General features: G+C 48.2%; 6 protein-coding genes across 6 annotated transcripts; 2 read left to right on the top strand and 4 right to left on the bottom strand.

The window, feature by feature from the left end:
• Positions 1 to 1,926: 1,926 nt before the first annotated feature.
• Positions 1,927 to 3,038, bottom strand: ACHE_60482S (short chain dehydrogenase/reductase family protein; the record flags this gene model as incomplete). Its single annotated transcript, XM_043281661.1, has 3 exons — positions 1,927 to 2,238; positions 2,294 to 2,879; positions 2,941 to 3,038. The coding sequence occupies 3 exons, from the start codon at positions 3,036 to 3,038 to the stop codon at positions 1,927 to 1,929; spliced, it is 996 nt and encodes a 331-aa protein (XP_043139118.1).
• Positions 3,039 to 4,746: 1,708 nt separating this feature from the next.
• Positions 4,747 to 6,261, bottom strand: ACHE_60481S (cytochrome P450; the record flags this gene model as incomplete). Its single annotated transcript, XM_043281660.1, has 1 exon — positions 4,747 to 6,261. The coding sequence occupies one exon, from the start codon at positions 6,259 to 6,261 to the stop codon at positions 4,747 to 4,749; it is 1,515 nt and encodes a 504-aa protein (XP_043139117.1).
• Positions 6,262 to 7,999: 1,738 nt separating this feature from the next.
• On the bottom strand, positions 8,000 to 8,781 carry YKT6 (palmitoyltransferase YKT6; the record flags this gene model as incomplete). Its single annotated transcript, XM_043281659.1, has 4 exons — positions 8,000 to 8,035; positions 8,101 to 8,185; positions 8,243 to 8,703; positions 8,761 to 8,781. The coding sequence occupies 4 exons, from the start codon at positions 8,779 to 8,781 to the stop codon at positions 8,000 to 8,002; spliced, it is 603 nt and encodes a 200-aa protein (XP_043139116.1).
• A 463-nt stretch (positions 8,782 to 9,244) lies between these two features.
• Positions 9,245 to 15,247, top strand: ACHE_60479A (RNA helicase SLH1; the record flags this gene model as incomplete). Its single annotated transcript, XM_043281658.1, has 1 exon — positions 9,245 to 15,247. One exon carries the CDS (start codon positions 9,245 to 9,247, stop codon positions 15,245 to 15,247), a length of 6,003 nt encoding a protein of 2,000 aa, XP_043139115.1.
• A 333-nt stretch (positions 15,248 to 15,580) lies between these two features.
• ACHE_60478S (uncharacterized protein) lies at positions 15,581 to 17,293 on the bottom strand (the record flags this gene model as incomplete). The annotated part of the gene is made up of 2 exons (XM_043281657.1): positions 15,581 to 16,417; positions 16,466 to 17,293. 2 exons carry the CDS (start codon positions 17,291 to 17,293, stop codon positions 15,581 to 15,583), a joined length of 1,665 nt encoding a protein of 554 aa, XP_043139114.1.
• A 2,319-nt stretch (positions 17,294 to 19,612) lies between these two features.
• Positions 19,613 to 19,864, top strand: ACHE_60477A (uncharacterized protein; the record flags this gene model as incomplete). Its single annotated transcript, XM_043281656.1, has 1 exon — positions 19,613 to 19,864. A coding segment is annotated over one exon (252 nt), but the record flags the coding sequence as incomplete, so codon positions are not given.
• Positions 19,865 to 23,239: the final 3,375 nt, after the last annotated feature.

Below are 23,239 nucleotides of genomic sequence, written 5' to 3'. Positions count from 1 at the left end.
TTTCTTTTTTTTTTTTTTTTTGCCTGATATATTTGGGGCGTTGCGTTATTTGCATGCGCCAATAGAACTGTCGTGCCGAGGTGTGGGATATTGGATTTCGAGGGTCGGTTTGTTGGGAGTAAAACCGCGTGCTTAAGGTAGTACGGTGATACTCATACTATGTTTAACTGCGAGTACTGTGAAGTAGCACTATGAGTAAGATCTCGTGGCAGAGTCAGCATTTACGTTGTAGTTTGTCGCATCCTTACTCGTTCCCGCGGGTTTGTGGACCGTCGGGTGTCGGAGAAATTCCTGTCATCCGTTTCCTCCGTACAGCTTCCCAAGTATTAAGTACTGAGTATGTATGCCTCCATGCATCTACAACTGTCGCTTCGCCACGGACAATCCTCGATGTCAGACAACAAGCCGAAATCACGGCTCCTCCGGACCAACTGACGCCGCCGGCGATGACAAAAATGCGCCGCAGAGATAATCCTCCTGCAGGCTGACGTGAGAATAGAAGCTCGAAGAACTCAAGATAGAGAATGAAAAAATCCAAATCCTAGACATATCCTATCACAGTGAGTAGCCGCCGCACAGCATTCTGTGCATAGATAGTACGAGGCCTGTACGAGGCTGTACAAGAACATGGTCTGTAATACCTTGCAGGGTGAGCAAGTTAACCGAGGACTCGGATTCCACGACATGGTTGATTTCAAATCCGTTCCTTTTTTTTTTTTTTTTTTTCAGATTCATTTCCATTCCATGGACATGCCACCCTGGAAATGGCAAAAGGAAAAAGTAGTGGGAAATCTGCTTGGCGAAAAAAAAGAAATGTGGGAAAAAAGGTCGCATCCATGGAGCAATCAATATCACTAGGCAACGATTGTCACTTGTCACCCCAGAGTTGTACTCGTATCCGATTGATTGTCACATAAAATAGCAATCAATCACTGGCAGTCAATTCCAGCCCCGAGGTACTCTGTACTCAACTCGTACTATGTACTCCGTACTGCGGAAAGGCAACCGGTGCCCCGAAAAAGAAAATAATAGCCCACATTAAGTTGTATCCATATAAGACAATCATCATCATCACGCGTCCGTATCTCGACTCACGCCGTACGAGTCCAGTACAAGTACGTACCCTGCAAGCCATGCACCAGACCCATGACATGACACAAGAAGCGCCGCAAAGAAACCGCAATGATCCGGGCACCAACGGCCATCGGTCATGGTCCAGTTCGAATCCTAACCAAGCTTAAGTCCTTCACGGACACGGTCTTGGCTTCAGCCTGCCGGCACGGGAGCACAGTTTGTTTTGAGTGTCTGGGCCGTGTTCAATGGGTTTAGCTTTGATGACCGAACAGTGGACACGCAGGCTGGTATTGACTGTATTGAGAGCGTTGAAGGTCGAGACATTGTGCGTGTAGTTTGCGGTTCTTGGTCAGTTGATTGTCAGTTGTTCTGCTAAGGGGAGAGTAGAAAAATATCTCGATGAGATCACGTGTTCGACAAGCGAGAGATCGGCGCAGAGCGGCCCAATTGCATTCAATTACACTGTAATGAAGGCGATGTTGGCGGCAGAGCTATGTGGGACAGCGCACTACTTATATATTTACGGGTTTCTTTATCTACCCATGCTCAGGGGTCATCTGACGCGAGATGCCATATAGATAGTCCATATAAATAGTGCCAACACTCCTTTGGCCAGGCCCAGACCCGGCGATGCTGCGATGCCGCTGGCAGCCATACCAGATTCAAGCAAGCGGCTTACGGACGGCAGATTGAGCACCCGCTCCTTTGTCGACACGTTTGGTAGCTTCCATAGGTCCAATGTTATCTAGCTGACTGCAGATGGAAAAGAACCTATTGTGGGCCAGACCAATCCGTTTTTCCAGGAATAATGGATTACTATGAACATGGTGTGGTATCTTATGTACATTCATTTCAAGCGGCATTCCAATCCGCCAGTGCATCATCGCCAACCTTGTCCTTGATAGTCCGCTGCGTGAGATCCCACAGCGCAGACCCCAACTTCGGATCAGATGCCTGTTTCGACTCCTTTCCTGGCTGGCAGCTGTCGGAGAAGTAATACCCGTTCCATCCTTTCTCTTCGATTTCGGGGCTTGTTGCAGCCCACAGAGCACTGAACGCACCTTGCTCGGGGTCTCGGCCAATCGCCAGCATCATTGTTGTCAAAAGCTTTCCGAATAGTCCGGGATATGCATCTTTCCATTGCTGCTGCATTGAAGTGTTGACCTGGGCTATTGTCAGCTTAGGCACAACAGAATTTTTCTATTGAGGCGTCACTTACAGCGCCGGGATGCACGGAAAGCACATAAATATCGTCGTTATTGGGCTTGATCACTCGATCCAGAAATCCATACTTGACTCCCAGAATAATCGCCAGCTTCGTCCGTCCGTACAGCTCGAGGTTCCCGACTTCCGGGTCATTGATTTCTTCCATCGACCCAAAATGCACCACCGACGGCGCCATGCGATGCTGTTCAGACGTCTCCCAAACAATCCTTGGAGCAGGAGTTTCAGGCAACTTGGATGTCTTCCGCAAAAGCGGATACAGCAGGTTACACACGTAGAACTGTCCAAGCCAGTTAACCTGAAAATGGCGATCAATTTTGTCATGTGTTTCGCCATATTGGTTCACGTTGATACCCGCTGAGAGGATGAGCAGATCCAAGCGCACTTCCCGCTCCCGCAGACTTGTAAAAGTATCCTTGATTTGCTTGAAATTGCCCATATCGCATTCCATCCATTCGATCTGCGCCGTTGGGCCGGCTTCTTGCTTGATTTTGTCGATAGCATCTTGGCCTTGGTCTTCTTTACGGTTCACCATGATTACTCGGGCGCCGTTGAGGACGAATGTGCGTGCGACTTGGTACCTACACGTAAACAATGTTAGCGTTTGATCAATTGAGTAGTGAATAGATTGCTGAAGCTAACCCAATGCCCAACGCGCCGCCTGTGATCAGTGCGACTCGACCGCCGAGGTCGTGCATCTCCTTCTTTGGTCCGATCACTGGTTTCAAGATGGATTGCATTCCGACTTTCTGTATCTGTATAATTCGTTCTTGTTTGTTCTTGCAATTGAAATTGACGGAATGGACAGTGTAGATATATATTTGGTGAGCAATGTCAATTGTATACTTCACGCCAGGCTGATGTCATAGCGACTTCAACGCAACGCAACGACATCAAACCTGAATATGGTTGCAATCGTAGAATCAATCAGTTGACTCATTTCAAAAGATGGAGAAGATAGCAGTAAATATAATCATAATAGGTGGTGCCAGCATAGGTGATCTATATATCCGGATCATGGACAGGTATCAGTGTGCCAAATCAATAGTCGCTAACATTCCACAGTATCACAATGTGGCTAGGAGCACAATTTCTTCTTCCTTTTTTCTTTTCTTTTCTTTCTCCTTCCATTTTTATCTTCTCTCTCTCTCGCTCTCGCTCTCTATTTCTGATGTGATTCTACGCTCCTCGACTATAAAGAGGACCGGGCATTGACGAGAGTGTGTTTACCACTCGTAGACGTAAGTGTAGGTAGGTTGCGTTACTAAAGTAATGGAAGGAGGTAGCCGTTAAAAAACAGATAGCTTCATCATGTGACAATATCGTCAATGAGTACTCCGTAAAAAGAAAAGAAAAAAAAAGCTATACTTTCCAAATAGGAGAACCCACTTAACTGGGCCACAGATATAGACTGCATGTTTATGTTTGTTTTTCCGTTAACCTACTTCAATAATACGTCTTCATCATATAACCTATACCATTCTCGATCATAAACACACACAGGAGCAGAAAGATAAGAGGGAGAGAGAGAAGCGCGGCTAAAGGATAGAGGAATTTTGGTGTTGGATAGGCAGTAGTATACATTGGACCATACATGTTAACCCTGATGGTTGATGATCATCACAACAGAGGCTGAGACACGAAACCAATTGGTTCTTTTTGTTCATAAACGAAGGCTCAACCACCATACATCAGAAGTGACACTGAAAAAAAATTAAAAGCCCCATATTACGATGCCGCTCGTTCAACTGCATGCGCGCCAACTTTTCACTTTGTGAATCTCCTTCAACTTTCGATAGTGTCCTTGATCTGCTCATGCGATAACTGACCAGATTCAAGAACGCGTTTTCGAGCTTCTGAGAGAATTGGGTATTTCTTTTGGAGGCATGTTTCGATGCATTGAGTTGCTGTAGGAGATGTTTTCGAAGGGAAGAAGAAAAAGAAACAAGAAAAGGAAAGGGGAACGTCAGTAGGGCGCGATAAACTGTGAGAGTAGGTGGTAAAGTACGGCACGCTTCATGGTTTCCAAAAGCGGAAATCTAGATGGGATTGAATCCAAGCAGCAAATGCGATTACTACGAAACGAGTCTACAGTAGGGTCTGCTGCTAAGTATCGTGATATTAACGCGAAATGATTGCTGAGATGTAGTCATAGTGAATTGACAGTACACCCAGCACGATATATATTCCGCCGCTGTAAGGCTAACTTGATCAACCACCATGCTCCAGCTGGATTGGGCTCGCCAATAAATTCAACATGTTGGCATGTGAATTATGTTTACAACTGATTGGTTCCTACTCTGCAACTGCGGAAGTTGCTCAAATCTAATTTCATGCTCCATTTTCTTTTCTTTTTTTTTTCTAAATACGGCCATCTTGCCTGCTGTTCCCATAGGTAGAGATACATAACAACAAAAGGAATAATATTGCAAAGATCATCATGGTTTTTCAGGCAGACCGCCGGCTCACACTCGTTTCGAGATCCGCCATAATCTTGCCCTCGTCCTTCTCAGCCAATAGCTGCTCTTCTTGGATTATCTCGCGACGCTCTGGACTTCGAAGGCGGAACTCAGCATTCACCATGGGGATGCTAATCACCGAATTTCCACTTTCCTGTTTCTGTCCCTCATTGAACTCAGGACCGGGAACAATGTCGTAGCCCCAGACACATCTAGCGAGAACGATAAACAGTGAAGCACGTCCTAACCGCTCACCCGAACAAGCCCGGCGACCGAATCCAAATACAGCCACGCGCGAACCGGGTCTCTCAATCCACCGCTCAGGCCGAAATTCATCAGGACAGTGAAATCGATCTTCATCTCTGTCAAGACCCCAGTTATTGGCCACAATGATGGATCCTTTCGGAATGCGGTATCCCATGTATTCATCATATTCCGTTGTAGTACGAGGTACGCCCATAGTGACGAGAGGGTAATAGCGGAGTACTTCGTTGATGAAGCCTTTCAAGTACGGTAGATTCTGCTCGTCGTCAAAGTTCGGGAGTCGCTGGTCGCCAACAACACTGTCGATCTCGATTTGCATCCGTCTCATTGCCTCTGGGTGGAGTGTGCAGGCTTTGACTAGAAGCTGAAGGAGGATATGTGTTGTTATTGAACTGGCGAGGTAAAGTTCGAAAAGGAGGCATTGCAATGCTTCAGGTGACAAGTTTGAGGCTTCTTGGCGATGAATGATATGTTCGACCCAGTTCCAACCTTGTCGTTGTTGTAGTGAGGTATTCATGATTCTTTTTATCTCCTGGTTGATCTGCTTTCCCTTCGCTTTCCACGACGCAAGAGGCTCGGGAAGGTGGTTTAGGAAGGGGAAAATATCGAGCAGAGAGTCTGAGAGTGCATTTGCTTCGACAAAAAGACGCAGAAACCGGTCGAGCTCTTGTTTCTCTTGCGCATCGGGATGAACGATGCGTTTTCCGAATAGCAGAAGGTACGTAATACTCGACGCATACCGCTCGAAATGCGTCTTGAAACCCTCCGGCCGGAAGACCAGCTCATGCAACACCTGCTTGCTCTCCAAATCCTGAACGCAGCGGTACGAGTCCGTAGCATTCTTGTTCAACACAGCATGTTGTAGACGATGCAAGGTCCTCAGATTCGGACCATCGGGCTGTGCCGCCGGAAAATGACCTTCGAACATGCATTCATTGAGGAATGTCATCCGTGGACGAGAGCTGTAGATCCGGCCTCGCCTTTCGTACAGGTCTCGAACGACATCGTAGCTACCGATGCAGATGATGGGTATGGGACCGACTTTGATCGTGATAAGAGGACCGTACTGCTTGTGCCACGCCTGGATGACTTTCCACGGAACTGGGCTCCAGAGCTGATGGATGTTTCCGATCAGAGGTAGGGGTCTAGGGCCGGGAGGAAGACGTCGTGAGGCGAACTGGCTCAACATATGCCAGGAGATTAGGGCGATGAGGAGATAGATGACTATTGGGACAGCCATTTTGGATGGTAGTGATCGTGATGAAGATAAAGATAAAGATGGTGAGGTTGGCACTGACAATTTAATAATACAGCAGCACATTCACTCGTATACTTCGTATACTCCTCGTATGTCACGCTAACCGAATAGGGCTAGCGCATCTGCAAGAAACGGGGTCTACTGACCGTATTTGGTATAGTACAAGGCCAAACGCATAACTATGAGGTTGGAGTCAAAATGTCAGCAAACAAACAATTGCTCTCTGGAACATGGACACTCACTTAGACTCCGTATCAATAAGGGGGAGCTCGCCTCATTCGCTGCCAGTTGATTGTTGGTGGCATGTTTTCGATTACCTGTCGTTTGATGACGGTTTGTCCATTTCATGCGTATTGAGAGCTCTCAATGTGTAAGTGAAACCTCTCATCTACTGAAATGTTTCTCTGAACTGGGAGCCTATCCCTTGGGTTTGTGTATTGCAGCTGCTGCAAACCATTATAGAGCACCCAGAGTGTGTTATATGTGACATGTTAGCATTCTTCCTGAGGACTCCAAATATCTGTTAAAATTGAATCCCAGCAGAGATATTTCTAACCTCAATGACACCCTCACAATTGTTGACTACAGCAGCAATGTGCGCACGGCTTCAGCGGTAGAAGAAAACAGCGAGGCGCTCACTGCGAGATATTTGCCCTGCAATGAAGACCAATCCATAGCTCGGTTTTATGTACAGTCGCTTCGTTCTCTGACGATCTGGCCACCGATCCGTCAAATTGTGCTTGTGTCGGAAGGAAAACTAACTCGGAACAACTGCAAACGCTTGCTGTTGCTCGAGCTACGATTGGAGAAGAACGGGCTTCACGCCTGTTGTCCGCAGCCACCATTCAGAAACTCCATCTGGGTACGTCTTATAGATGGGGAGAGGAAGTCGCCATAGAGAACGGACCTGCAATTCTCCAGGGCCTGAGTGCAGCCAACAGTACCGTCACAGACTTATCCATCGACCTGGAATACTACCCATGGGACGGTTTGGAAGACAGAGGAAAATGTCATCTCCCCTTCCACGGCTCGGCTTCCTGGGCAATTTTCCAAAGCTCAACTCCAAAGATACCAGCACCTTTGCTCCTCGGCTGGGGCTGGCAGTTGACGCATTCAATCGACGTGACTAAGGTTCTGCCATTTGCCGTCCAGAACCTGTGTCCGCGAACGGACGATGGAGGACGCCGGTCCAGTAAATCATACAAGCTAGTGATAACAGAGTTCGTAGAATATAATCTGCGCAGACTAATATCGGACACACCTAATCTGAAGAGGATCTGTCTGCGACTTTTTCGGAGAACCGGTGAAGTTCAGTGGCATAAGAGGCAATAGGCTGTGCGGGATGTGTGTACAAGGGAGAGTATCTTTTTCAACGTGGTGTTGGATAACGTATCCATCGATGTGTGGACTTTTGATCGCTGTCCATTCCAACAGAAAGCTCCATGACATTCAATGGATCTCTTAAGGATTCTCGGATGCCTACTCTCGGTTTATACAGAACAGCTGTCATTCCTATCTCCATATGCCAAGTCTGTAATTACTGTCAAGTGTGAAGAACATGTGCATTATTAGAACTTGCGTAACATATTTGGTTCCGAAATGCAAAAAGCGAGGGTACATCAGTCTAACAATATCTGATTCGTAACATCCAAAAGACTAGCGCCAGGTTGATATCATTAGGGAGCGAAAGCGACAAGGGTTGAAACTGCTCATAAAGCATTCACATAATGGTGCAGCACGAGTTTTGCTTTTTGGCCTGTTGAATCTGTGAGTCACCTGCCCATATACTTGAAATATTGCAGGATAGAGAATAAAGCATACCTGAGTATAAAACATCTTGCTCTGTGCGCTCAGACCATCACTCTTCTGGACAAGACTGTCAATCTTCTCGCCTCGCTCTAGGACACTATATCAAGTCAGCAAATTTAATCCTTTTCTCCGGAAAGCAACCCTTGTGACATACCCCTCAATAGTCTTGTGAAGCACAATCTTCGTCTCATCCAACTCCTGCTGAATCTTCATAATGCTGTCCGCCTGACCAGGGTCCTGGAACTTGACAATGTAGTCCTTCAACTGCGGCAGCGGGCACGAGTTCTCGCGCGCAGACGGGTCCGAAAAGCTCGTCCGGGGGTATTTAGCCAAGAACTCATCGACAACCTTCGACAGAAGCTGGTGCGCAACGAGCGCTGGGTAATCGCCGTCCGAAATGATGATACCAGCCACGCCTTCGGTCCGGCCGTAGGCGTGGAACGTGTACGACTTCTCCTCAATGTCAAGTCGTTGGCCGGGGTTCGTACGCTCCGCCACCGTCTTGCAGAACAGCATCATGAACTCATTGTAGCTGTCACGTGTGAATCGCGAAAAGGAGCTGAGGTCTCGTTCGCCGCAGAGTTCGAGGGCGGGTTTGCTGTCGTTTCGCAGGACCTAGGCGCAAGAGTAATATTAGTAGGAGTTTTCTTCTTAAAGCGCTATGAGACATACACCGATGTAGAAGATCTTCATGGTGGTAGCGTGGGCGCTGTTCAGCCGTGAGATAAGGAGATTTGGTAGTTTGTCGGTGTCGGTGGGGGGTAGACACGCTGTATAACAATAGCAGAAAAGAGCGCTCCTGTGCTAGGGATCTCGGTATGTTGGGAAACAGTATTAGGGGCGAGTCAGAAAACAGAGCGGCTCCTTGGGAGAATAGGTGGCTTCAACAGAGGTATCATGGAATGACAGCAACGTCGCCTTGTTCGCCGCTCTCCGCATCACAGCCTCAGGGTCGTCAACGCCTTGTGGCCTGAGGCGGGATGGCCCACCGATTGTTTGCCCCAGGCAGAACCACCTCGTGGGCGGTCAAGAATTCTGCCCGCGATATCCAATATCTAGCTGCTGAGACTCTTGCATATTCCTCTCTAACTCTTTTTCCTCTTTGTATCAACTTGGTCTACAGTATACTCGTGCGTATAGAGAGATGAAAGCAAAGATGGATGATGTGGGCTCCTCAGAGTCCCAGTGGCTGGTCCAGCTGGCCGCAATGCGCGAGGCTATTGCAGATTTGAAGCTTCCCAAGGACCCCGCCCCAGAGCAGCTTACTTACGGTAGCGATTTGGAGTTGGACCTGGATGACGATTATTCATCCCCCGGAACGGTCGATGATATTTGGGACGTGATCAGCTCCGATGACGAGACCAGCGATGACCTTGACGATATCAATGGTGTACCTCTCCCCTCGACGACAGGCTATGATCAAATCTGGTTGGAAGAGAAATGCTATGATTTAGCTGCACGACAAGGCCTTGACCCGGCCGATATTGCTCAGCAAATTACTGCAGTGCTTGCATCGGACAGCGGCGATGACGAGCTACAAATGTCCTTGGCTGAAATAGTCGGATTTGATGATCTGGAATTGGTCATAGATCTGATCGCCCACCGAGGAGAGATTCTGGCAAGTAATGGTAAGGGATCTCAGGCTCAGACAGATGGGCTGGCAGCAGGAAAACTGCAAACCAAAGCAGAGCGAGAGCAGGCTCTACGGCAACAGGATTACGAACACAAGAACGCCGCCTTACTACCAGCCCAGACGAGATCGGAACCGAAATATCCTCACGTCTTCAAACAGCACGACTCGCGTAACACCCTTGCGCTAGGAGGAAAGAGGTACGGACTGCCACTAGGAAGCGAGCAATCGGAGGAGAAGAATTATACCGAAATCAGTGTCCCGGCAACTAAAGTAGGCACATTGGGAGTCAACCGGAAGCTTGTGCAGATTGCGAGTTTGGATGGGCTATGTCAGGGTACCTTCAAAGGATACAAGACCCTGAATCGGATGCAAAGCTTGCTCTACGATGTAGCCTACAAAACGAACGAGAACATGCTCATCTGCGCTCCCACCGGTGCAGGTAAAACTGACGCCGCCATGTTGACAATCTTGAGCGCGATTGGCAAGAATACTGTTCCTAACCCGGCCGAGGAACCGACTGCGACTGAATTTGCTGTCCAGGTGGATGATTTCAAGATCGTCTATGTTGCACCGATGAAGGCGCTGGCGGCTGAAGTCACGGAAAAATTGGGAAAACGACTTGCCTGGCTAGGAATCAAGGCTCGTGAACTTACTGGAGATATGCAGTTGTCGAAACGGGAGATCATGGAGACTCAAATTATTGTGACAACCCCTGAAAAATGGGACGTTGTGACACGGAAGAGCACGGGAGACACTGAGCTGGTTCAAAAGGTGCGCCTGTTGATTATCGATGAAGTTCACATGCTTCACGACGAGCGTGGTGCAGTTATCGAGTCATTGGTAGCTCGGACCCAGAGACAAGTTGAAAGTACCCAGTCTCTTATCCGCATAGTTGGTCTATCCGCCACTTTACCGAACTATATTGATGTTGCCGACTTTCTCAAAGTCAATAAAATGGCCGGTCTCTTCTATTTCGACCAGTCATTTCGACCTGTACCTCTCGAGCAGCATTTCGTTGGTGTCAAAGGCAAACCAGGTTCCAAGCAATCGCGTGAAAACTTAGATGTGGTGTCTTTCGAAAAGGTGCGCGCCATGTTGGAACAAGGGCATCAAGTCATGGTTTTCGTCCATTCCAGAAAAGATACAGTCTTGACTGCTCGCATGCTGCGGCAATTGGCTATTGAAGATGGTTGCGAAAATTTATTCAGTTGTCATGAGCACGAGGACTATTCAACAGCTCTCAGGGACATGAAGCACGCTCGTGCGAAAGAACTGAGAGATCTGTTTGCCAGTGGGTTTGGTACTCACCATGCGGGAATGAGTCGGAGTGACCGTAACCTGGTAGAACGCTTGTTTGGCGAAGGTCTGATGAAAGTGCTCTGTTGTACGGCCACTCTTGCTTGGGGTGTTAACCTTCCGGCTGCTGCTGTGGTAATCAAGGGGACGCAGTTATACAACCCGCAAGAGGGTAAATTTGTCGACCTCGGAATCCTCGATGTCTTGCAGATCTTCGGTCGTGCTGGTCGTCCGCAATTCCAAGATACTGGTATTGGATTCATTTGTACGACACATGATAAATTACATCATTATCTCTCAGCGGTTACCTCGCAGCAGCCAATTGAGTCTCGTTTCTCCAGCAGGCTTGTTGACAATCTGAACGCCGAGATCTCGCTTGGTACCGTCACTTCTGTTGCTGAAGCGGTTCAGTGGCTGGGATACTCCTATCTCTTTGTGCGTATGAAGCGTGAGCCGCGCAACTATGGTATCGAGTATGAGGAATTGCTGGACGATCCCATGTTGGTTCAGAGACGTCGTCAGTTAATTATTCAAGCTGCGCACGTTCTCCAGAAAAGCCAGATGATTATCTTTAATGAAAAGACTGAGGAACTTCGAGCGAAGGATGTCGGGCGTATTGCAAGCCAGTACTACGTTCTGCAAACCAGTATCGAGATTTTCAATGAGCTTATGCGCGCCCAGGCCGGTGAAGCTGATGTGCTGAGAATGATCAGTATGAGTGGTGAATTCGACAATATTCAATCCAGGGACAATGAGGCCAAGGAGCTTATCAAGTTGCGTGATGAGTCAATTGCAACGGAGGTAGCAGAGGGAGTCGATACCCCTCAGGCAAAGACGAATATCTTGCTCCAGTCCTATATCTCCCGCGCTAGAGTTGAAGATTTTGCATTGGTGTCTGACACTGGCTATGTGGCGCAGAACGCGGCGCGTATTTGCCGTGCTCTCTTCATGATTGCCTTGAATCGTCGTTGGGGTTACCAATGCCAGGTGCTGTTGTCCTTGTGCAAGTCTATCGAGAAACAGGTCTGGCCTTTCAACCACCCCTTCCATCAATTTGACCTGCCTCAGCCCATTCTCAAAAATTTGGATGAGAGACTGCCTTCTTCGTCCATTGAGTCGATGAGGGAGATGGAAACTGCGGAATTGGGACAACTTGTTCACAATACCCGTATGGGAAAGACACTGTCTAAGCTCGTTGACAACTTCCCGACTCTCAGCGTCGAGGCCGAAATTGCACCTCTGAACCGGGATGTCTTACGCATTCGCTTGTGCCTTTACCCCGAGTTCATGTGGAATGATAGGCACCATGGTGCTTCCGAATCTTACTGGATTTGGGTAGAGAACTCGGAGACATCAGAGATCTATCACCATGAGTACTTCATCCTTAGCCGGAAGAAGTTGCACGACGACCACGAGCTGAACTTCACCATTCCTTTGTCCGACCCGTTACCAAGTCAGATTTACGTTCGTGCTATTTCAGACCGATGGTTGGGCGCAGAGACCGTGACGCCAATCTCATTCCAGCATCTGATCCGCCCAGACACGGAGAGCGTATATACGGACCTTCTCAACCTCCAGCCACTGCCAATTTCTGCCCTTAAGAATCCGATTCTTGAGGAGCTCTATGGGCAGCGTTTCCAATACTTCAATCCTATGCAGACCCAAATCTTCCATGTTCTTTACCACACCGCAGCCAACGTTCTTCTCGGATCACCCACCGGTAGTGGAAAGACCATTGCCGCAGAATTGGCTATGTGGTGGGCATTCAGGGAAAGGCCGGGGTCAAAGGTTGTTTACATTGCACCGATGAAGGCACTTGTCCGCGAACGTGTTCAGGACTGGAAGAGTCGTCTCACAGGACCTATGGGCCTAAAGCTGGTCGAGTTGACTGGTGATAACACGCCTGACACGCGGACGATCAGAGATGCTGATATCATTATCACGACTCCTGAAAAGTGGGACGGTATCTCTCGTAGCTGGCAGACAAGAGATTATGTCCGGAAAGTCAGTCTCGTGATCATTGATGAGATTCATTTGCTGGGTGGTGATCGAGGTCCGATTCTGGAGATCATTGTGTCTCGTATGAACTACATTGCTTCGCAGTCGAAAGGCTCCGTTCGTCTTATGGGAATGTCGACCGCTTGCGCTAATGCGAGCGACTTGGGAAACTGGCTGGGTGTCAAAGAAGGACTTTTCAACTTTAGACATTCTGTTCGACCTGTTCCGCTCGAGATCTTCATTGACGGCTTCCCTCACCAGCGAGGCTTCTGCCCGTTGATGCAGTCGATGAATCGACCCACCTTCCTGGCGATCAAGAATCACTCCCCTGAAAAGCCGGTCATCGTTTTCGTTGCGTCCCGTAGGCAAACACGGTTGACCGCGAAGGATTTAATCAACTATGTTGGAATGGAGGATGATCCGCGTCGTTGGGTCCGTATGTCCGAGGACGATCTTGAGTTGAACCTTGCCAGGGTCAAAGATGATATCCTCCGGGAGGCGCTAAGCTTCGGTATTGGGCTGCACCATGCTGGTCTGGTGGAGTCTGACCGTCAGCTGTCTGAGGAACTATTCGCAAACAACAAAATTCAAGTTCTCGTGGCGACGAGTACTCTTGCATGGGGTGTCAACCTTCCCGCGCATCTTGTCGTAGTCAAGGGAACGCAGTATTTCGACGCGAAGATCGAAGGGTACAAGGATATGGACTTGACCGATGTCTTGCAGATGCTTGGTCGTGCGGGACGTCCACAGTTCGATTCGTCTGGTATTGCTCGTATCTTTACGCAAGACTCGAAGAAGGCATTCTACAAGCACTTCCTGCATACTGGATTCCCCGTCGAGTCTACTCTGCACAAGGTGTTGGATAACCACTTGGGAGCTGAAGTTTCGGCGGGAACTATCACGACAAAGCAAGATGCTCTTGACTACCTGACTTGGACATTCTTCTTCCGTCGGCTGCACAAGAACCCGTCATACTATGGTCTCGAGATATCTGCAGAGGAACACAACACTATGGCTGCCCAGACTATAGCGCAGGACTTCATGATCGACCTGGTTGACAAATCCCTTGGCGATCTGGCAGAGTCATCATGTGTGGTCTTCGACTCCAATACCGGAGAAGTCGACGCCACTCCTTTCGGCAAGATCATGAGTTACTACTACCTTTCGCACAAGACCGTCAGATATCTTATGACACACGCGAAGCCGAACCCAACGTTCCAGGATGTTCTGAGCTGGATGTGCTCAGCGACCGAATTCGACGATCTGCCTGTTAGACACAACGAGGACCTGATAAACGCAGAGCTAGCTCGCAACTTGCCTCTGACGGTCGAGTCAATGGGCGATCTCCCTATGTGGGATCCCCACGTCAAGGCCTTCCTGCTGCTCCAGGCATACATGTCGAGAATCGATCTCCCGATTTCCGATTATGTAGGTGACCAGACATCCGTCTTGGACCAGGGTATCCGTATCATCCAGGCATCCATCGATACAATGGCCGAACTGGGCTACCTTCCCGCTTGCCGGATGTTGATTGCTCTGCTGCAATGCATCAAATCAGCCCGCTGGCCCGAGGACAACCCGCTCTCGATCCTCCCAGGCATCGACGTCGGCGAGAAGCCCCACCGTGCCATTCCGAAATCTCTCGTTGCGCTCTCGTCCCTTCCCGCGGGTGCTATCAGCTCATTAACCAAGGAAACAAGACTCCCAGTTGCACAGTTCAGCAAGGCTGCTTCCTTCCTGCCGCAGCTCTCGCTTTCCATCTCGAAGGTGTCCTCGACTGGTATTACCGTCTCCCTGAACCGCCGCAAACGCCACCCCGACTCTGAGTTCCGCATCTACGCGCCCAAGTTCCCCAAGCCCCAGACAGAAGGATACTTCCTCATCATCTCCACCGCCACACCAGACGGTAAAGACGGCGAACTCCTCGCTCTTAAGCGTGTATCATGGCCGCCCCAGAATGGCTTCGGATCTAGATCCGGAAATGGCCAGGGCGGTAGCAACAATAACAGCAACCGCGACAAGAACAACAATGGACCCTACGTGCGATCGTCCGTCAAGTTTCCCGAACAGTTGTTGGAGGAGTACATGGCTTCTGGGAAGGGTGTTAATGTGAGAGTTATTAGTGACTCGTATCTGGGGATGGAGTGGAGTCTTGATAATGTGGAGGTTAAATTGGATTCTGGGAAGGGGAAGCAAATTGTTGAGGAACCGAGTGTTCCTGAGAAAGCTTAATTGTTGAGGTCATGGATCTATGTATTGATTTGATTCGATAGAGTGCAGAAATATATGTGTTTCGCTTGGTGTATTGTATATATCCTGATGGTGGCGTGTACTCAACAATTTATGGTAAAATCCGGGAATCTTGGAAGAAAAGAATGAGAGACAAATGAAAAAAATTGAAAGACAGGGAAATGATGGCTCTACCATCAACAGTGAGAAGAGAATAACCAAAACAACAAGAACAAGAAACAGGCACAACAGGGTATGATATAACGCAACAAACAATACAATGTAACTCTCCCCCGCCTCCCAAACAGCCGAGAAACAACAAAATGATATACGAAATCAAGCACTCAAAACACTCTCAATCCTCACATCCTGCGACGTCCCCGGCCGATGTCCAAAATACCCATCCATAATCTGCGGCGTCTTCCCTTTCCTCTCACTGACCCCAAGCCCATCAGGCGTCAAACGGTCATTCCTGGGCCCGATAGGAACGAGAATTTGTTTCTTCTTGCTCTTGGAGACGGAGACAGATCGCGCGACTGAGATTTCGATTTTAGGGATGTTTTCTATGTCGTTTTCTGGTTCGGGGTCTTGACTTTCGGCTTTGAGGTCGATTTTGTTTGTGTTTTCGTTGTTGTTTTCGTTGTCATCTTTTGGCGTTGATGCTGGGGAGAGGATGCTGTTGATTTTGTCGCGGGTTGCATCGAGCGGGGAGAGGACGGGGGAGGATGCTGTGGAGGGATTGTGGGTATTGGGGGAGTGAGGTTCGAGATCTGTGTTAATAGAAAATTGTTTTTGTGGTTTTTGGTTGTGGTCGTTGTCGTTGTCTGAGAAGGGGTTGGTGTCTTTGAAGACTGTGTCTTTGCCGATGTTGATAGAGACTCTTTTTTCTGGACCGTTGGACGCGATGTTGGATGAGACTTCGGAGGCTCGTGATTTGAATGACATTGGCGACGGCAAGGGGCTATGAGCGTTTAAGAGGGATTCTTGCTCTTGGCCTGCTGGTGAGGTCTGGCTCCTGGCTAATGGACTCGGTCCGCGGGGGATGTTTGATGTGCCCAAGACTTTTGATGCTTTGCTGACTTGCGTTGTTGGAAACAGAGAGAAACTTGGTGTTCTGGATCGTGTTGGGGAAGTAGTTCGTCTGGGTCGTTGAGTATCTGGAGATCCATTTATCTGCACTCTTTAGCACCATTGTGTCATACACAAAGGCAACAAACATACCCTCGACGACGCAATCACCTCATCCATAGTTTTACTCCTCCTCGCCTTTCCCTGCCCAAACAACCCCCCAAACATAACACTATACCTCTCCATCTGCGCATCGGGAATCTCAACCTCTAGCATAGGCGCCGAATCATCTCCCTTAGACCCATCATCACCCTTGGCTGCCGACTTTGCGTTCGCGCTCGCGTGTGAACTTGCGTTCTCTGCTTTAAATTTCCGTTTAGCCTCTAGACATGACTTGATTTTTCCACCCGTTGGACCCCCGAAACAATTACCCTTGTCCTCGACGCCTGAATCGGGCTCGCCTCCGCATCCCGGGGGCTTGTGCTTGTGGTTGCGAACCTGGTTTGGGGCGGCGTTCTTGTGCTTGAATAGGCCGCCGATTTTGCGCCATTTGCTGGGTTTGCGCTGAAGGGGGCGCTTGGGCTTTTCGAGGGCCGGGTGGTAGCGTCGCTTTTCGGATTGGTGGTGCTGTTGTTCTGCCTGGGCGCCGTTTCTCCGATGGACGAGGCGGGGGCTTCCCAATGCGATGCCAATTAGGTTACTCCCGTCAGACTCATAACCGCCGTCATGAATGACGGGAGGTAGTGGCAGGTCGTCCATCGATGGAATGGCTATCCGCAGGTTTGGGCGTCTGTCGCGGCCCTCTGAGGTTCTGGGACGCTGCAAACCCAAGAGTGATATAGTTCGGGGGTCTGAAGCATTTTGATCGCCCATGGTGGTCGCGGCGAGAGTCTGTAAGTCGTTCCGCTGCACTGCATTTGTATAGTGAAGGACCGGGCTGGATACGTCTGGTGCGTGGTGGCGGTGTGGTCTTCCCAGCATGTTGCAAGTTAATTGAATTGCTTGTACCGGACAAGTAGAAATGAAGGCGAGACGCAGTCTCGGGTGCGGATAGAAAATAATAGAAAAGAATGGAAAAAACAACCCTCCAGAAGGTGTTTTGTTCAAGAATACACAGAAGGGAAAGAGAAGAATTGAAGGCATGGTGTAGAGGAAAAGGAGTGGTATTATAGAAGAAGAGCATCCAGACAGCCCGCAGTGGAGCCGGCAGTCGCAGATGTTGTCTCGGATTTTTAGATGAGACACAGGGTCAGCATCACGGGCCAACTGCCGGGAAATAACGCTGCCGCTAATGTTTCGGATAGGGTGATCAACAGTGCCCTATTTCGCGATCCATGGTGGACTTTATTCATTGCAATGCTATTTCAGGCGAGTTCGGTGTACTGTTCAAGGAATACTCCTGAATGCCTATTATCCAACTATTTGACGCTTCATAGGTATTGATTTAATATGTATATGCGAAAACATTCTAGTAGAATAGATGACACTATTCATGTTGATGCCGATCTCCAAATTGATTGAGTGCAATAGAACCTTCTCTCCGTCTGCGATTCAAGCTCATATCTAGAACTATATCTCGACTTGCAAGTGAGGAACACAAGCAATTCAGAGCGCAGAATACTCGGGCACGGCGTCCCTTTTATCTTATGGTGGAGGAGCGATCGCATCGCGCTTATTTGCTTGTTCTAATGTCGAGAGTATTGCCTTCATACCCGAGAGGCCCGCACGCCTCGGACAGTTCCTGGTAACTTTATATTTAATGTTATCACATCCGGGAGCGTCTCGCTGTGTGAGCTGGTCAACACACGTTTGCCAGGATTAACGGGCTGTCTCATCTTCCACATCTACAAAGGTGATCAGTACGAGTTGCTTTATGGTTTGTATCATTACAGATGCAATGTACTCGAGCTTTGTGGGTATTGATCTCCCCTTCAAGAAGGAAAAAGGGTCCCGGCCTTGTTTCCATCCTCGGACTTGTTGCTTTTCGTAGAGCTCCCGTCCGTAAGAAGCGGGTTCTCTTGCTTGCAGGGTGAGCATGAAGTCCCATTGGATTCGAGTGCCAACAAACCTGACATCAAAGAAATTTCCAATATCATCAGCAGAGAGTTCATCGGCTCGGTCGACGTGTCGTCTGGTGTGGTCTAGTTGGCCGCGCCTGTTCTAGGCCGGCTCGTCGTCGAAGTCAATGCATACCGTCAGCCCAGAGGTCGGCGCTGCGTAGGGAGACACGGGTGATGGCTTTATAAGACATGATACTATGTCATTCGGAAACATGACGTATGAATACGCACAAAACCGTAGTCGGGAATGGATTTGATTCTCTCCTTTCCGCTGCTTATGAAACGTTATATAGCGCTGGTCTGCTTTCCAATGCGTTCTCCGGCGTCTCCAAGGAGGGCCATTACTTGATCTTCACAATTGCAACATTTTGCGTGAAAGGGCTGGTGGGCCGATCTTTAAGCCAATTTTCTGGGTGTTGCGGGCAAGGCTATTTAATTTTGAACCATATTCCAGCTTGTGAGTAAGAAAAATATATGAAAATCTGGGCACGGGATATCCGGCTTCATACAGGTTTGCATACGGTATCCTTTCTTTTTAACCGTTTCAATCCCATCAAGATCGACAATGAAAGTAAGTGGAATCTCGTACTTGCTGCCTTCGGTGTATCAAATTCTTGTCTATCACTGTATATGTGAGATAGACGAAGCTTTATCCGGCAGGGACATATCAAATGTCTGATCAGGCCAGGCAGGTACTGTTGGCCATGCCATTCATGGAAACTTGTCAGCAGGTGGCTGACTGCACAATCAGGGCATGCAGCCGGATTATGCTCTAGACCGTAACACGATGTACATCGCCAGAAAGATCCCTTCAAGCTCGCCGCCTTCGCCCACGGCACGACTGGTGTCTTCCGTGGCTGCGCCCCATCCGCCTCGTTTTACCTATTTGACTATAACAGCTGGGCCCCCTGCTGCTTGCAGGCTATGCTGTCGTGGCCACCGACTACGCAGGGCTCGGCAACAACATGGCCAGGCACTAGTATATTGCTAGTGCCACAAACGCGAATCACGTTTACTGTCTGTCGCCGCCGCCCGCAAACCTTTCCGAATGACCTGACCCGTGAATGGGTATCGATCGGCCACTCTCAGGGCGGCGGCGCTGCCTACGAGTTGTCAGAGTATAAATTGGTTCAGGATGACTCCAGAGGCTACCTAAATGATGTCTCCATTGCTCCCATCACCAAGCTCTACGTATCGATGGCTATAGATCGTTGCCGGCTACTCTCAAAAGGTGCTCCAGGAATACAACATCCTCGGAGAGGTTGGCTCGGTGGTGCTCGGCGTTCAATCTGTTTTCTCCAACTATACGGCACCCTTCCTGGGTCATACCATGCGCCAGAGGATTGAACTAGCCAAGATAGGTCAATATTGTGGCATTTCGCTCTCCGGCCGCGCCAGAAACCTGCCTATGCCGGGTCTCATTGGCAAGATCAGCGCTACCGATGTCACGGTTCTTCAAGAATCTCAGAAGATTAATGCCTGCTCAAAGTAGCAAGGCCTCCAAGCCGTTGTTACTGATCCAAGGTGAGAATGATACCATTGTGTTGAGTCAATGGTCATCAAGGCGCACAACGCCAGTTGCAGTGCCGGAAACCCTGTGCGTCTGAGTCTCTATCCCGGACTGGATTATCCTGCAACAGTAAAGGCATCTGCACCTGAATAGCTGTCATTCATTGAGGGTCTTTTCTTTTCGACTATCAACGTCGATGGCTGTGTAAATGAAACATTTATACCTTTTTGATTTAGAGCATGCAGCTACTCCCGCTGATTGATGTCTAACGTATCGTAATCAGACATGTCAGATTTGGTCCAAAAATAATCTGCTGTTATTTGTACTGTATTCCAGCGCCATATTCATTAAGAGTGTTAGCCAAGTGACTTGCCTTTGCAGTGACCACAATCCAATATGTTGTCATTTCCAAGTGCTGACTGCCGTGTATTTGCATAAACCAGAATGGTAGTGAGCCTGTTAGATTAATATAGCAAATTCGATTGAGCTATCTGGCTACTAAACACAAGTAACACTGAGCCTCTGGGAGGGCTAGGAAGCACCCTCCACCATGGCCATATAGGGATTCCTGCCCGACCTGGCTATATCACGTCAGGGAGAAGACCCCATGTGGGCAAATCTTGAACAAAATGAGGCATATGTTGTCGGAAATATGCACGACTGATCTACCACATTCAGAATAAACTGCGACAATTCGCTCAGCGGAGTGATGATTTAGTCCTCTCATGGTTGGGGTTCATTAACGGCCTGGAGAACAGAGAATGCGACTATACTGCATCAATTGACCATGACCCATTCACACAGTGGCGGCATAACCTGAAGCGATATAGTTGAAGTTAAGTGTAGAAAATTGGCCCATCATAACACTGCCTTCGTTGTTGACTAAGGAACGAAAAGCGAAGGACAAAGTTCATTCAATTGGCGGTCAATATGACATTACCATTAGCCATGCTAAAAGGTGGCAATAAAACGTTAGTATTTATGCACCATCGAAGTTCCATGGCAAACATGTACTATCACAAGGTAGAAAATAGGGCTTGCTGTCTGCTCAGTCGTACTCGTACCGTAACTCGCAATTACCATTGACAATTCATGCACCAGTACCACTTCATAAATACAGTCCCTCATACAGAATTTACTAATGGAAACTAATCTAAATTCTCTCTGCTTCTTTCCAACCCTCTCCAGCGCAGATAAGCCCGGTCCTGACTTCACATTTCGTTCGGAAGCCAGTCCCGCCGAACGATAGTGGGACGTTATCCACGGGCTCGGCACGGGATAATCTGAATGCGCGTTTCTTGTTTTCCTTGTTGTCGAAACATGTTCTGTTGATTATGAGGGTCATGGGAATACTTGCCGATGCAAGCATGGACTCAGCGATTTTAGATACGTAGCCCCAGTCCTTTCTTGCATATTCAAGAGTAAGCGCTCTTCCATCTTCACCTGATACCCTTAAAACCCAACCAATACCAAAGATTATCGCGTCGGTACATGTTAAGTAAATTGCGCTTATGCAGCAAACCTGATGGTGGATTACTAATGCATCTTTCATCAGCATTGTGACTCTGACAGCCACCATCGCTACCATAATTTCCATTGGTGTGCAAGCTCTGGATCATGTCGAATCCCATGCCACTCCAGAAGCCAGTTTTGTAGATGCTTTCCCAGCAGTGACCAACATTGTATTTGCCTATGGTATGTTTTTATATAGCACGTGATGCTTTTTGTTTGATCCTTCACTGATTTGAATCACAACCAGTGCCTCACAAATTGTTTCTCGGATTTATTCTGAAATGGAAGACCGCCGCGACATTCACAAATCTTTGGCTATGCTCCAAGTAATGGATGCTACGACGTACGTGGTCATTGGGATAGTTATCTATTGCCATGCCGGACCGGACGTAGCATCACCGGCTTTCGACTTATTCACCTAATGGAGAATTCTCGTAGAGCAATAAAAGTATCCTCGCCGAAAAATTTTGCGGACTGTAGACAAGTTTTTAGCAGCGGCCTCAGTTGTGTGCGGACAGTGAACTCTCTGTCTTGTGGCTGCGGAGGTTTCTCTAACCTCTTGATTAAGAAGTAGAGCAGAAGCGGACGAGCTGCTAATATAATACACTACCGTCAATCAGTAATGGGTACTTTTAGAAAGCATCAACATGGCATGGCATTTACCTGGTGGTACACCAAGTTGAGATGGCTTGTCATGGTGGAAACAATACGGATCGTTGAATGTGCGGCAGTTTCGCAGATTCCTTCAGTGTCACTGAGAATGTCAGCCATGTCCCTTAACGCGGCATGTAATATGTAATGAGTCCTTGCAAAAGTCTGCACAGTATCTGGAACTTCGTGAACTATTGAACTGCCCAAGTCAGGATTATGTGACCCAGATGACACTTGTGTTATGATGAAAGGGCAGCCCATATAGATCAAAGTTGTTGTGTAATAGATCTCAATGTGCACATTGCAACAGAAGAATGGCCCATCATGGTCAAGGTTTGGCAATGGATCTCAGTAGGAAGGCTGTTTCAACATGAATGTAGATAATTGTGGGTAGTGGCAAGTTGCTGAAGATACTGTTTTACTGGCCCTCTGACAACGCTGCGAAGATCTAATCACTTATGATGCCTCTGTTGAATATTTGTCAGGAAAATTGCAGCAATGGAGTATGGTGAGTTGGTCAATCAGTCCATCAGTCGTAGAGCTGACATATGGAGTTTTCAGTTATACCATCAATTCTTACTACATCGAGTGCCACGAACTCGTTCTAGTAAATACTGCGAGTAACTAGCACCTGTGCTTATCTATCTGTAAGCTTTTATTGGCTATGGCAAAACCAGACTCAAATCAGGATCACGATTAATGCGTCTAGATATTGTCCAGTGCCACGAGTATCTCTGTATCTGTACTATCCGAATACCAGTGGAAAAATAGCCAAGTCCTGGTCAACACAGGATCTCAACAATGAGAAAAGGGTGATTACAGTGATGCATAACTGAGAGATACTTTCAGTAAGATCAACATGGCTGCAGTGTGTCAATGATCCAAGGGGTTTACTTGATCTGTGCACTTTTGAGGTGACGATCTATCTCCTCTACATGTCGAAATGTTTATATTATCGACTGAGCTGAATGTCGTCGCGAGTAAACAGAAAAGAAACACAGTTCTTGGTTCTTCATTTGCCATCACATCTATAGACCTCACCAGCGCCCTGCATACTATCGCCAATTTCCCCAGAAGATCTTCAAACGCTGCATGACTCGAATGACTGATCTACCTCCAACTCCAAGCGGGGATTGTTAATACAACTGACAATCCTCGCTTTCACGCTGCAAGAAAATGAATCAACCTCGGAGG

Source organism: Aspergillus chevalieri, chromosome 6, assembly GCF_016861735.1.
Source record: "Aspergillus chevalieri M1 DNA, chromosome 6, nearly complete sequence".
NCBI classification, from domain to species: domain Eukaryota; kingdom Fungi; phylum Ascomycota; class Eurotiomycetes; order Eurotiales; family Aspergillaceae; genus Aspergillus; species Aspergillus chevalieri.
Note: the sequence above shows the minus strand (reverse complement) of the source record. Positions and strands in the feature narration are given on the sequence as shown.